At 56.2% G+C, this 12,274-nt stretch overlaps 1 protein-coding gene across 12 annotated transcripts in view; it reads left to right on the top strand.

Annotated features, from left to right (window-relative positions):
- The window catches only part of ARHGAP27 (Rho GTPase activating protein 27), a 32,752-nt gene extending 23,638 nt beyond the window's left edge, over positions 1 to 9,114 (top strand). For 10 of the 12 annotated variants that reach the window (XM_082440337.1, XM_082440333.1, XM_082440336.1 and 7 more), the window contains 14 exons: positions 214 to 396; positions 614 to 694; positions 767 to 850; positions 1,245 to 1,312; positions 1,618 to 1,708; positions 2,239 to 2,343; positions 4,907 to 5,005; positions 5,972 to 6,077; positions 6,231 to 6,353; positions 6,427 to 6,525; positions 6,716 to 6,793; positions 6,880 to 7,014; positions 7,172 to 7,277; positions 7,384 to 9,114. In XM_082440337.1, coding sequence (XP_082296463.1) covers positions 214 to 396; positions 614 to 694; positions 767 to 850; positions 1,245 to 1,312; positions 1,618 to 1,708; positions 2,239 to 2,343; positions 4,907 to 5,005; positions 5,972 to 6,077; positions 6,231 to 6,353; positions 6,427 to 6,525; positions 6,716 to 6,793; positions 6,880 to 7,014; positions 7,172 to 7,277; positions 7,384 to 7,561 — 1,536 coding nt within the window. In that variant the 3' untranslated portion in view covers positions 7,562 to 9,114. Of the gene's footprint in view, positions 1 to 213; positions 397 to 613; positions 695 to 766; positions 851 to 1,244; positions 1,313 to 1,617; positions 1,709 to 2,238; positions 2,344 to 4,906; positions 5,006 to 5,971; positions 6,078 to 6,230; positions 6,354 to 6,426; positions 6,611 to 6,715; positions 6,794 to 6,879; positions 7,015 to 7,171; positions 7,278 to 7,383 lie in introns of those variants that run through there. The other 2 variants (XR_014257321.1, XM_082440330.1) reach the window with 2 other exon arrangements.
- Positions 9,115 to 12,274: the final 3,160 nt, after the last annotated feature.

Below are 12,274 nucleotides of genomic sequence, written 5' to 3'. Positions count from 1 at the left end.
TGGCCAGGGTGGGCGGGGCTGGCTCTGAGGGCCTCAGAGAGAGAGGAGTCGTGGTCATGGGTGGGCGGGGCTATCTCTGAGAGACTTTGACCCCGCCTCTGTCTCCCACAGCTCCGGGGAACTAGGGTGAGGGGGCGTGGCCTGGACCGAAAGGGCCGGGCCCCTGGGGTCACTGCTGGCTCTGAGAGCCTCTGACTCTTCTGCTCCCTGCAGCCCCCCACCCCTGAGACGGACTACCCCGAGTTGCTGACCAGTTACCCAGAGGAAGACTATTCCCCCGTGGGCTCCTTCGGTGAGCCCGGCCCCGCCTCTCCCTTGGTCACACCCCCAGGCTGGTCTTGCCACGTGAGCCAGGATGGGCAGACGCTGTACACTAACAACTTCACCCAAGAACAGGTAGGGGCAATGGGCAGATGGTCCCAGACAGCCGCGGGGTCGCTCCCCTTAACACTCTAAACTGAGTTCCCGCGCGGGCTCCAAGTCAGCCCAAGACCGAATCTCCCACACCTGCCCGTGTAAACTCTTTGGCGCTATGTTGGGCTCTGGTTGGAGGGAACCTTTTGCTCCCCCATCATGAGGTGAGCTAGGTCCCTGACCATCCCTCTCCCCACAGTGGATGAGGTTGGAGGACCAACACGGGAAGCCTTACTTCTACAATCCGGATGACGCCTCCGTTCAGTGGGAGCTGCCCCAGGTAACCAGGTGGGGAAGGGAGAGTGCCGGGGAGAGGAGGGGGGGTTATATATGACAGTGTCTTTCTCCCCAGGTCCCTGTCCCTGCCCCTCGAAGCATCCGCAAATCCAGCCAGGACAATGAGACCCCGGCCCAGGCCAGCCCACCTGAGGAGAAGGTAAGGGAGGGGGCATGTAGGACCTGGCAGGACCCCCACAGAAAAACTGGGGTGTTTCTGGAGGCTCTGGAGGCTGGGATTGGGTCTGGAGGCACGTCTCCACCATAGCCCCGAGCACTAGCCTGGGCTGAATGAACCTGGGTTCTGGGTCATCCCAGGCTCAAAGCTGGGCGAGGCTCGGAGCTGGAAGGAAGTCTCTCCTGCCGCTGCTCCTGCTGTGGGAGCAGGCACCCCACCAAGCGGCGGCCAGGTGCCGGCAAAGAGGGTTCAGTGGAGACTCAGGCCCAACCTGTGGGGAGTGGCTGGCTGAGAGGGAGGCTAGCCTCTCGCCGCCCCCCCCGCCCCCCCGTGGCTCCCCCCTTAACTGCCTCCTCCTTCCCCTTCTTTCTCTAAGATCAAGACCCTGGACAAGGCAGGCGTGCTCCATCGAACCAAGACGGTGGACAAAGGAAAGCGGCTCCGGTGAGAACCCGTCTGCCCCCAGACTCCACGGTGGGCCTTAACGATGACGTTCACTGAGCACTTCCCGTATGCCAGGCTCTTGTTAACCCTCATAGCGACTTTATGAGGTCCTGTGAGGACCCTGAGGCACTGAGGAAGTGACTTGCCCCGGGTCCCTTGGCTACCAGGTGTTAGCGCTGGGAGTCCACCCCTTACGGTTGGGTGCCCCAAGCTGTGTTCTTAAACTCTGCGCCCTGCTCCTGGGGGTGGGAGGGGGGCCTCAGCCCAGGACCAAACCCAAACCCTGCCACCACTGCCCCGCCTAGGAAGAAGAACTGGAGTGCCTCCTGGACAGTGCTGGAGGGCGGCATCCTGACATTCTTCAAGGACTCGAAGACCTCGACTGCAGGTGGCCTGGTAAGGCCCAGGCGCCCAGCAGGGACCACCCCATCTGCTCCTGACTCCTGTGGGTCTTTACCTCATCAGGCTTGCCAAAGGCTAGGTCTGAGACCATGGAAGATGAGTGTCAAGGGAGCTGGGCCTTGGCAGGGGGCGATGAGAGCAGATCACCCCAGGACAAGCACTTCCAGCCACCTTGGGCGTGGGGACCAGTCCTTGAGGATGGACAGCTCCAGCCTGGTGGGCAGGGAGGCTGGGGACTGGACACACCCGCTCGCGGAGATGGGGCTGCACTCCTTTCTCCTTTCCTCTCCTAGGTGGGCAGGTAGCAAACAACCAGGCAGCCTGCAGGCTCCATGGTTAAGAAGTACCAGGATCTCTGGGTTCCAGGAACGCTTGGGCCCCCTGCCCCCAGAGCTGTGACCCCATTTTGTCCCTGAAGCCAAGGGAGCCTGGTAGATTGGAGCCAGGATGCTGTGACAGGCCCAAGCTGAGCTGAGGGTGCCCTGTAACCATGCTCCCTCCAACCCTTCTTCCCTTTCCCACAGAGGCAGCCTTCCAAGCTCTCCACCCCCGAGTACACGGTGGAGCTGAAGGGGGCCTCTCTCGCCTGGGCCCCCAAAGACAAATCCAGCAAGAAGAATGTGCTGGAGGTGAGTGGTGGGGTGGGGGAGGAGAAGGGGCTTACTGATGGCTTGGGACCCTCACTAAGCAAGCCCCAAAAAGGTGGACCTGGGGAGTTAGGGCTGGAATTCTCGGGGCTCAAAACCAAAACTGCCTCCACCTTGGGGATCCGTCCACAGTGTTTCCTGGCATCACAGATTCTGCAGCTCCCTCTCCAGGAGTGGAGTTCACTGGGGTCCTTGGTCCCAAGTAGGGGTCCTTGGGGAATGAAACTGTCATGCCTAGAAGCGCAGTCCTCATCCCAGCTGCTTTCGCCTGAGACAGACAGGAGGCTCTGGGTCCCCAGCTACTTAGTCTGGTAGGCTGGGACACCTGCTCTAGCTGGTCAGAGCCCAGCTTCCAACTGGCAGTGAATAAACCAGAGTAGTGGACACATTTCTCAGGCTCTGCAGCAGGAAGAGAGAGGCCAGGTGGGGCCCAGGCAAGACCCTCCCAGGCCACTGTCCATGTGTTGTCTTCACCGTCTTCACTGTTGTGTTTCCCTTCACCGTCCGTGTGTTGTCTTGTTTTTACACTACTCTTACCCTCACCTCAGTCCCCAAATGTTTTGAGGCAGCTCACCATAAAAATGCATATGGTGAGCTGGTAAAAGCCACTGAAAGCCAGGACCCACAAAACAAGTTAGAGGAAGAGGGCAGTGTGGAGAGGGATTAGGATGATGTACAGGTACTAAGGTTGTCGTTGCTGAAAAAAATCAGCTCCAGGTTTCCTGGTTGCCAGAGTGAAAAGAGAACGGCAATCAGTTACATGGCTCTTATTATTGGGGCGGGGAGAAACCTTCCTAGATTTTGAGGGAAATCAGTTTCTAGTGTGCAGCTCCGTTCTAGTTTAGTAAAGGGACTCTTGGGCTGCTTCAGCTAACATCTGATGAAAGCCCAAAAAGCATGACCTTCCATCTCAGCTCAGAAAAAGCAATTCTGCAAGGAGCTTGAGTGTGTCGTTTAATGATAATTCACCCAGCTTCACTCAGTTCTAGAACCAGAGTATCCACAGAGCAGAGCTGGAAACCTGTTTTGTCTCATGAGCCACTCTGATCAGTAGGTCTGGAGCCTTCTCCAGGCTTAGCGCTGTAATCGACTAGCAATGTCTGCCGTGGACGTCAGATTGAGGAGGGACATCACATTTGCTAGGTATATTCCTTCCTGATCTGGAGGGACATCCTTCAAATAGGGCTCTCTGAATGTCACCTCTCTGACCGGGCTTTCGATGAAAGTTTCAGAGTAGACGCTTCTGAGTCGTCTTTTCTGGCAAGGACTGGAAGGCAGATGGGGCTCTTCAGAGCTCCTCAAGCCGATGGGAAGGCTGACAGTCTTGAATGGAAATCCTGGAGCCCCCTGCTTCCCACTGGCTGGCAGCCATCCTTCCTCCACTCAGGGGTGACCTGTAGGTGACTTTGGATTTTTCTCAAGAGACCGCCCCAAATTCTATATCATTGAGGATGGCCGGTCTTTCTAGTCACCCCAGAGTCACAGAAAACTTCAGTAACAGTCCCCTGAGAATGACTGGTTTGAGCTCGGCTTGCCTGTGCAGTCAACAGAATGAATGTCTTGAGCAGTATATTGATATGTAACTAGACAGATGTGCCTTCTGTATGAAACTCAAATATGAACTGATTATGTTTTGAGACAGCTGCCAAAAATAATGACTATTGTTTTAGAGGCATTGTTAGGCCATTCTCTGGGATAACAGACAGTCAGTTTAGGTTAGCACGAGGTTGTGCTATCTGCCCACTGAAGATTCTCTAGTCTTTGCAGGAAGGGGGATGGGGTAGAACATGCAGGTTTGTTTGGTTTTGTCTTGGAAAGCATTTTAAGTAGCATTCAAGTCTGAGTTAAATAGGTAGACAGCCAAAACACAGCCCTCTCTGATTCTGGAAGTTTGTACCCTGTTGTCTGAGACGGTTTTTGCTGACTCTGACTCTCATTTGACCCAAAGCTGTGGCAACCAACCATTCCCATCAACCTTGAACGCTTGGTTCTCAGAGCCAGAGGTTGAGGAGCGATCCATCCAAGTTGCCTCACCTTGTTCTTTGTAGACTTTGTTAGGGAAACAGCAGTCAGCTGAAAAATAGCCCAGGCTGTTAATATCTGCTTGCTCCTCAATAGTATAAAATAGTGGCTTTGGGGGTCTCCCACCGGGAGTTTCTTTCATTGACTTTTTTGCTGGCCTGTGCTCTGGGTAGGCCTGCCGTGTTCTGTGGCTCATACAGAGACAGGATGGGGCAGGGAAAAGCACACCAGACTGTTGACAGATGTGCAGATCTTCTGCACTCAGGTCCTTGCTCCATCATTCACTAGCTGTGTGTCTACGAGGAAGTTGCTTACACTCACTGTGCCTCAGTTTGCCCATCTGTAACACGGAGATGCTGTTACCTACCGCTTTAATGAGGTGAAATACCTTGGCTTGGGGTGAGGCCCTTGCTATATTAGGCTCTGAGTTCCTGGGGACAGGAACAGATCACCTCTACCTCTGTATCCCCCCTGGGACAGACCCAGCGAACCAGAGATGACTGAGTGATTTGTGTCCCACCAGCTGCGGAGCCGAGATGGCTCAGAGTACCTGATCCAGCATGACTCGGAGGCCATCATCAGCACCTGGCACAAGGCCATCGCCCAGGGCATCCAGGAGCTGGTAGGCAGAGCTGGGGACCGCCAAGGCTGGTGGGGAGGGGATGCGCAGCCATTATGCAGGGCAGCTGTGCCCACTGTGGGTGGGGCCCTCCACTCGGGCACTGGGAGCTCCATGGCACCGGTGGGTAAGTAGCCCTCTCTGCAGATGCAGATGGGCTGCTGAAGAAATAGCCTTTCTTAAGGAAGTGAATCCAGCCTCTGGGGTTGGCCGCACAGGAGGACTCTCCAGGTGGGCATATCCTAGAGGAGTGTCCCATTCCACACTGAGGCAAGAGAAAAGTAAATACTCTGCTAAACAGCCTCAGGCTGGAAAGACAGGCTGAAACCAGAAGACAGAATAAAAGGATTGAATTGATGACTGTAGCATTGTTTTTTAAGTTCAATATATCAATTGCATAAGTAGAGACGGGGCAGGCCCGCTCTGACAGCTCTTCACCTGGAAACAACCTGAGGCTTTTTGATCCTTAATTCCCTATTAAGGGACTAAGCAACACCGGGTGCCCTGCTTGGCTGTATTAATAGAGGTAGGAATCCAGATCCAGGGAGGCGATGCCGGTGAGGTTGTTGGCAGCGCTCTGGCCCCAGCTCAAACTGCAAGCTCGAACTGGGAGCCACATACTGAGGAATACTGACCTACTGGAGTGTGTACAGAGGAGCTAAGGAAAATTATGGGGGAAGTGGACCAGGAACGGGGAGGTGGGTAGGGGTAGTCAGGATAAGAAAAGGTGGGGGAGAACAGGATGACTGTCTCCAACACCTGGAGGGCTCCATGCAGCCAAGGGAGGTGAGCTTCTGGGGTTCTTTGGTGGAGGTGAAGGGGGTTGACCTGGATAAGGAAACAGCAAACTCTCTGCCTGGGGGTCTCCAGTCCAGGCCTGCTGGGAGGGCACTTCGGGTCCCTCACTCCATCCCAGAAGGACCCGCAGCTGGCCCAAGGCTCTGCCTCTCTGAGGCTGTGTGATTCTAGTCCGCAGACCTGCCCCCCGAGGAGGAAAGTGAGAGCAGCAGCGTGGACTTTGGGTCGAGTGAGCGCCTAGGAAGCTGGCGGGAGGATGAGGCACGGCCTGGTGCAGGTGTGCTTGGGGGTGAGGCTGGTGGAGGGGGTGGGCATCCTTTGGGCGGGGTGGGGACTGGGGGGCGGGGTGGGGACGACCAGGCTAGGGCTGCCAGTGGTGCCCGGCGCCACCGACTGACCCAGCCCTCGCATTCCCATTCCCTTTGGGCAGCCGTGCCCACCCCGGGGCCCGGAGGTCTGGAGAGCGACCTGAGCAGGGTCCGGCACAAGCTCCGCAAGTTCCTGCTGAGGCGGCCCACGCTGCAGTCGCTGCGGGAGAAGGGCTACATCAGAGGTACAGGAGGGACCCGGAGAGCTGGGCACCGGTGGTGCAGGGGCGAGGCGACGCTGACGAGCCTTTCCCCCAGACCAGGTGTTCGGCTGCGCGCTGGCCGTGCTGTGTGAGCGCGAGAGGAGCCAGGTGCCGCGCTTCGTGCAGCAGTGCATCCGCACCGTCGAGGCCCGGGGTACGTACACGCGCCGGCCAGCTGGGCCTGGCATTCCGGGAGCCTGAAGGCCTCCTTCCAGGACCCCAGACGGAACTCCCGGGGAGCGCAGGGTCGAGGGGGAAAGAATGGGAGTTCCTGAGCAGGAATCATAGCAGGGGCTTTAGCGCCATCCCACCGAACCCGCGGTCAGCGCCTCCCTCCGCTCCAGGGCTGGACATCGACGGTCTATACCGCATCAGTGGAAACCTGGCCACCATCCAGAAGCTGCGCTATAAGGTGGACCACGGTGAGGCCCGTCCCCTGTCCCTGCCCCAGGCCCGAGGGCGCAAAGGGATGCTGACCTCCTCTTCCTCCCCTCCCCGCTTTCCGCAGATGAACGTCTGGACCTGGACGACGGACGCTGGGAGGACGTCCACGTAATCACCGGCGCCCTGAAGCTCTTCTTTCGAGAGCTGCCCGAGCCCCTCTTCCCCTTCTCGCACTTCCCCCAGTTCATCGCGGCCATCAGTGAGCGCCTGGGGGAAGTGGGGCGGATGGAGTAGGGGTGGGGCTGGGCTGCCTCAGGCACCCCTCTGGCTGGGACCGCCCCCGCAAAATACTGGAAGTCAGCCCCCTCTGTTTCCCTCCCTCTCCTCTCTCTGCCTCTGACCCTTCCCCTGCCCAGAGCTGCAGGACCAGGCCCAGCGCAGCCGCTGTGTTCGGAACCTGGTGCGCTCGCTGCCCGCCCCCAACCACGACACGCTGCGGCTGCTCTTCCAGCACCTGTGCAGGTGAGCCGGGGAGCCGCACGGGAATGGGGAGGCGGGCCTGATAGGCCCCTCCCCCGCACGCCTCCCCCCAGCTCTGGGCCCTGATTCCACCCCACCCCCACCGCAGGGTGATCGAGCACGGAGAACAGAACCGCATGTCCGTGCAGAGCGTGGCCATAGTGTTCGGGCCCACGCTGCTGCGGCCCGAGACAGAGGAAACCAGCATGCCCATGACCATGGTGTTCCAGAACCAGGTGGTGGAGCTCATCCTGCAGCAGTGCTCAGACGTCTTCCCGCCGCACTGACCGCGGGCCCGCACCCCTACCCCCGCTGCTGGCGCTGCGGACCTGGGAGTGGGGGCGGCGACAGTGGTCCTGCATAGAAGCGGGGCGGCTGGAAGCCACACGGCTGGACTCTATCTCTGAGACCCTCCGCCTCCCACCAGTCCGCAGGCGGGTGCGAGTTCTGCACCTCTCGGTTCTGAGGGTATGGTGACCCCTGGTGGGAAGTTCGCAAAATGTGATTTTTTTTTTTTTTTTTTTCCTCTGATTTGGCCTGTTTGGGGGTTAATTGGGCTCTGTTCTTTATCATAGCGCCACCTACTGTGCGTGTGCGAGAATGAGGGGTGGGGGGAGAGTTTTCTGGGACGGCCGCTGTTGCGAGGAGGAATTTGGCCTAAGGGCTTCCTGGCTTCGTCAGGCCTGCACCTGGTGGAGGCCTTCAGGGAGACCCTGTGGGTCCCCGGCCCCGTGCATGGCACTGTGCCCATCATGAAGCAGCAATCGACAACCTCCCTGCTGCGGAAACAGGACTGAGCCGGGCCTCCAGCGGCCAACTGAAGCTGCCTTTCCCCAGGCCTCTGGACTGAAGCTCCTGCCAGGCCCAATCACTGGCTGGCTGTAGACCCTCTTCATTGACTTTCCTGTTGGGGTTCTGGGCCTCTGCCCTCCCTGATCCACTTGTGCTCTGTGCAAGGGTTCTTCCTGGTCACTGAATGTGTACCCGCACCTGCCACTTGACATGCACCATTTCTACTAGTAATCCCATCTTGCAGATGAGGAAACTGAGGCGTACAAAGGCAAAGTGCCTTGTTCAGGGTCTGGTGGGTGATCTGACTCCCCAGCTCAGGCTCCTCTCACACCAGAGCACAGCCTCCTGTGAGGGTGAAATCAATCCTTTCAGCTACCCCTCAACCCCAGCATGGCCTTATGGTAAAGCAGGGAAACTAAGCTGAGTGGGTTCTGTCTGGGCCTGGGGAGGTCCCTGAAGGCAAAGAGGGAATCTGCCCCAGCTGTTCTTCTCTACGGGGAGGGGAAATAGCCCTGGCAGGAGCTCCTAGCCCCTCTCAGTGCCTTGGCTGTCAGGTATGCCTCCCTGGTGCCCACCTTGAGAGGGAGAGGCCTGATGGGTAGGGGGAAGGAGGGCACATCCTCAGAAAAGGAAGTGTGAACCCTGGGGTCATCAGCCCCCCTTCCCTTCTTGTACACAAACCACCTCAGTATATGGGTCTCAGCACCCTGCCCCACCTACCCGTTCATGTGTTCAAACAATAATAGCTAATATTTATTGACATTTGCACCATACCAAGCATTTTACTTGGATTATCTCATTTGTTTCTCACAGCCAATATTTATTATCTGCTCTTCTGTGCCAGGCATTGTGCTCTGGGGCAGGGGTACCGCACATTGCCTCCCTGGTAGAGCTTATGGTTGGGCGGGCAGGGCTGACCGAAGCCCACCCCTAATGCCAGAGGGGCTGGGGCAAGAGTACAAGTGGAGGCCTCATACCATATGTCAACATATCGTAAAGCTATAAATCAAGCTAACAAGTGTTCAATAAAATGTGTTCTATTCTCCTACTTTGCAAATATCTTTCATAATGACCTGGGAGGCCAGGGTTTTTTTGGTTTTTTGTTTTGCCTTGCCATGCGGCTTGTGGGAGCTTAGTGCCCCAACCAGGGATCGAACCTGCGCCCTCGGCAGTGAAAGCAAGGAGTCCTAACCACTGGACCGCCAGGGAATCCCTGAAGGCCAGGTTCTAACATAAACTTCTTTGACTCTTCCGAATTCCATGCCCAGATGGCTGGCATGAGAAGAGCTGGCTCTGCTCTCAGCCACACCCACCATATCTTCCCACCCTCAGAGCATCCTGGCCCAAGGGGAGGTGCACACAGGCGGACACAGCAGTGCAAACTGCTGCCCCTTGGTCACCTCACATGGTCCACCCTCTGAGGGAATGGGCCTGGGGTCCCACGTGTCAGGAGCATGGTCTAAAGGGATGGGCCTGGGCTCCAAGGGGGCCCCAAAGATTCCTCATCCTGGGGGGAGAGGCACAGACAAGAGAAGGTCCAGAGCTAAAGTGGGACCCATGGCAGGGCAGAGACCCTTCTCACAGGTCTAAGGGCGGAACTGGACGGATATTAAACACCCAACTACTTGGTTAACCATGTTGGTGCAGGAGCTGAGAAAAGCACAGGGTGCTCTGAGGGTGTGTCACTGGGGTGTGACTGTCCCCCAGGGGGCCAAGATGTCTCTGCTGAAGCCACATTTGAGCCAAGCACTAAAGAATGAGGAGGAGTCAACAAGGTGAGGAATTAAGGGAAAGGTGTCTAGTCAGAGGGAACAGCATGTGCAAAGTCTCTGAGGCAAGAAGGCTTGTGGGGAGAACAAAATCTGAGCGAAGACCATCGTGACTGGAGCCCAGAAAGCCAGCAGGCCTGGGTGGGAGGTGATGCTGGAGAGGCTGACAGGGGGCAGAGTGCACGGGGCCTTGTGGACCACGACGAATGGGGACCTGTGGCGGGACAGTGGCAGGAGGATCCTTGGGCAGGAAGGTCTTGGGAAGTGTCAGCTCCCCACCCCACCCCAAGCTTTTGACCCTGCCAAGAGCTTGGTGGGCAGCAAGTAATGTGGGCAGCTGCAGGCACGGAAGTCCCAGGATCATCACATACTATCACCAAGAGGAGCTTCAGAAATCACCTACTGCCAAAGAGTAAACTCCTGGAGAGACAAGCTGTAACTCACCTGAGATCACACGGCAGGTTGGCAGCAGAGCCTGCCCAGAGCTTCATGCACACAGTCTGAGCACCTACAGTGAGCCCCACCAGAAGGTTGAGCTCAGCCATAAACCCTCAACTGCGAGCACAGTGTATGGTGAGCACTGCAGGTGCACAGTGAATACGTTTGGGGTGAATTGGATTTTGTCTGGAGGCACAAAGATACATAGAAAGAGTATATATATACTCATATATAGAGAAAGAGTATCTGCCCTCTTGAAGTGCCATCTGGTTGGGGGATAGAAATAAGTGACACAGTTGATAAGGGCTGTCACAGGGGGGCCTCTCCCCAAGCCTCTGTCCCCCTCCCAGCAGATACCCCAGGTCCTCCGACAGCCAGGCATCTGCCCTGATGCTGCCCTAGAAAAGGCTTCCGGTGTCCACCTGGTTGCTAAGTCCCGTGGACGCGCCCAGCTCTCATGTGAGTGGACTCGTGAACTGCCTGTCATCCTCCTAGACAAGTTGTCCTTTGCTCACAGCAACATGGGTCTTTGCCCAGCCTGTAAATGGTGATGCCCCGGCCCACCGCTCTCTCCTCTCCACCGTCCCTGATGGCACTCATCCGTTCCACTCTGGGGACTGTCATCAAGCCTGCATGTGCATCACTCAGATCTCTGTCACCAGCCTGAACCGCTCGCTTCCGAGTTCCAAGTGCAAATGTTCACCTGCACGGGTGGCTGCCAGGCACCCCAAGTGCAACCTGCCTAAAACAAAACTGAAGCCACCCCTCCCCCTATTTCAGGGCAACCTCCAAGTCTCTATCTTCTACCCCATAAAGATTTCCTGGATCTGCCTCTCCCACCCCTGCTCAGCCTCTCATCTGGATGGACTCCTCCACTTCCAGTTCCATCGTCCACTTAGCAGCCATCTGACCATGGCACTCTGGTGTGTGGCCTCTGAGGCCCTCCCCAGCCACGCCTCCCACCTCTCTGCACACCAGCTGTGCCCATGCCTGTAGCTCCCAGCACACTCCAGAATGTTCCTTGCCTGCATGCCTTTGGGCCCACAGTTCCCTGTCTTCCTCCCTTTCTCCTGGCTAATTCTTCCTTCTCCTCTCAGCCTCAGCTCACACCTGCCCCAACACCCCTCCTCAGATCTCTTACACGTGCCTCTCTCCCTCATCACACTTGCCTCGCTGTAACGTAATTGTGCTTTCATAGCCTTCTCTTCCCCACTAGGCTAAGGGCTACATGTCTTCCACGTTCATCCATGTAGTCCATGGAGGTACATTATTCACTCTTACGGCCAAATAGCATTCCATTGTATGGATATGCCACATTTTTTTATCCATTCACTAATTGATGGACATTTGGATTGTTTCCACTTTGGGGCTGTTATGAATAACGCTGTTGTGAACGTTCAGGTGCGAGTTTTTATGGGAAATACGGTCTTAGTCAGCATGGGCCTCTATAACAAAATAACATAGACTGGGTAGCTTCAACAACAGAAATTATTTCTCACAGTTCTGGAGACTGGAAGTCTGAGATCAGTGTGCCAGCAGAGTGGGGTTGTGGTGAGGGCTCTCTTCCTGGCTTGCAGATGGCTGCCTTCTTGCTGTGACCTCACACGGCACGGGGGGAGAGAGAGAGCTCATCTCTTCCTCGTCTTTTCTTTTTTTGTTTTTAAGAGTAAAAATTATTTATTCATTCATTCATCAACATTTTGGGGGGTAAACTTAACAATAGCCAAACACTGACTACCATTCGCCAGTTTCATTTTAAGGGGAAAGTGAATAAGAAATCTTGAAAATTCATTCTGGTTATCCTTTGCTGCACTTTAAAAAATGGGGACCAACCAGCTCATTATAATGCCTCACCCAACATCGTGGAAGCCTGAAAGCTTACTTTGCATTGTCTGAAAACATAATTTATTTCAGCTTTTGTTTCCCGGAACTCCAGAGCAGCCTTTTTTCCAAGACTGATCCCCACAGATGTATTTGTGATACCCAGGAGGACACCAGCAT

This window comes from Balaenoptera physalus, assembly GCF_965194825.1.
Source record: "Balaenoptera physalus genome assembly, chromosome: 20".
Lineage (NCBI taxonomy): Eukaryota > Metazoa > Chordata > Mammalia > Artiodactyla > Balaenopteridae > Balaenoptera > Balaenoptera physalus.
This window is presented reverse-complemented; position numbering and strand designations above follow the sequence as displayed.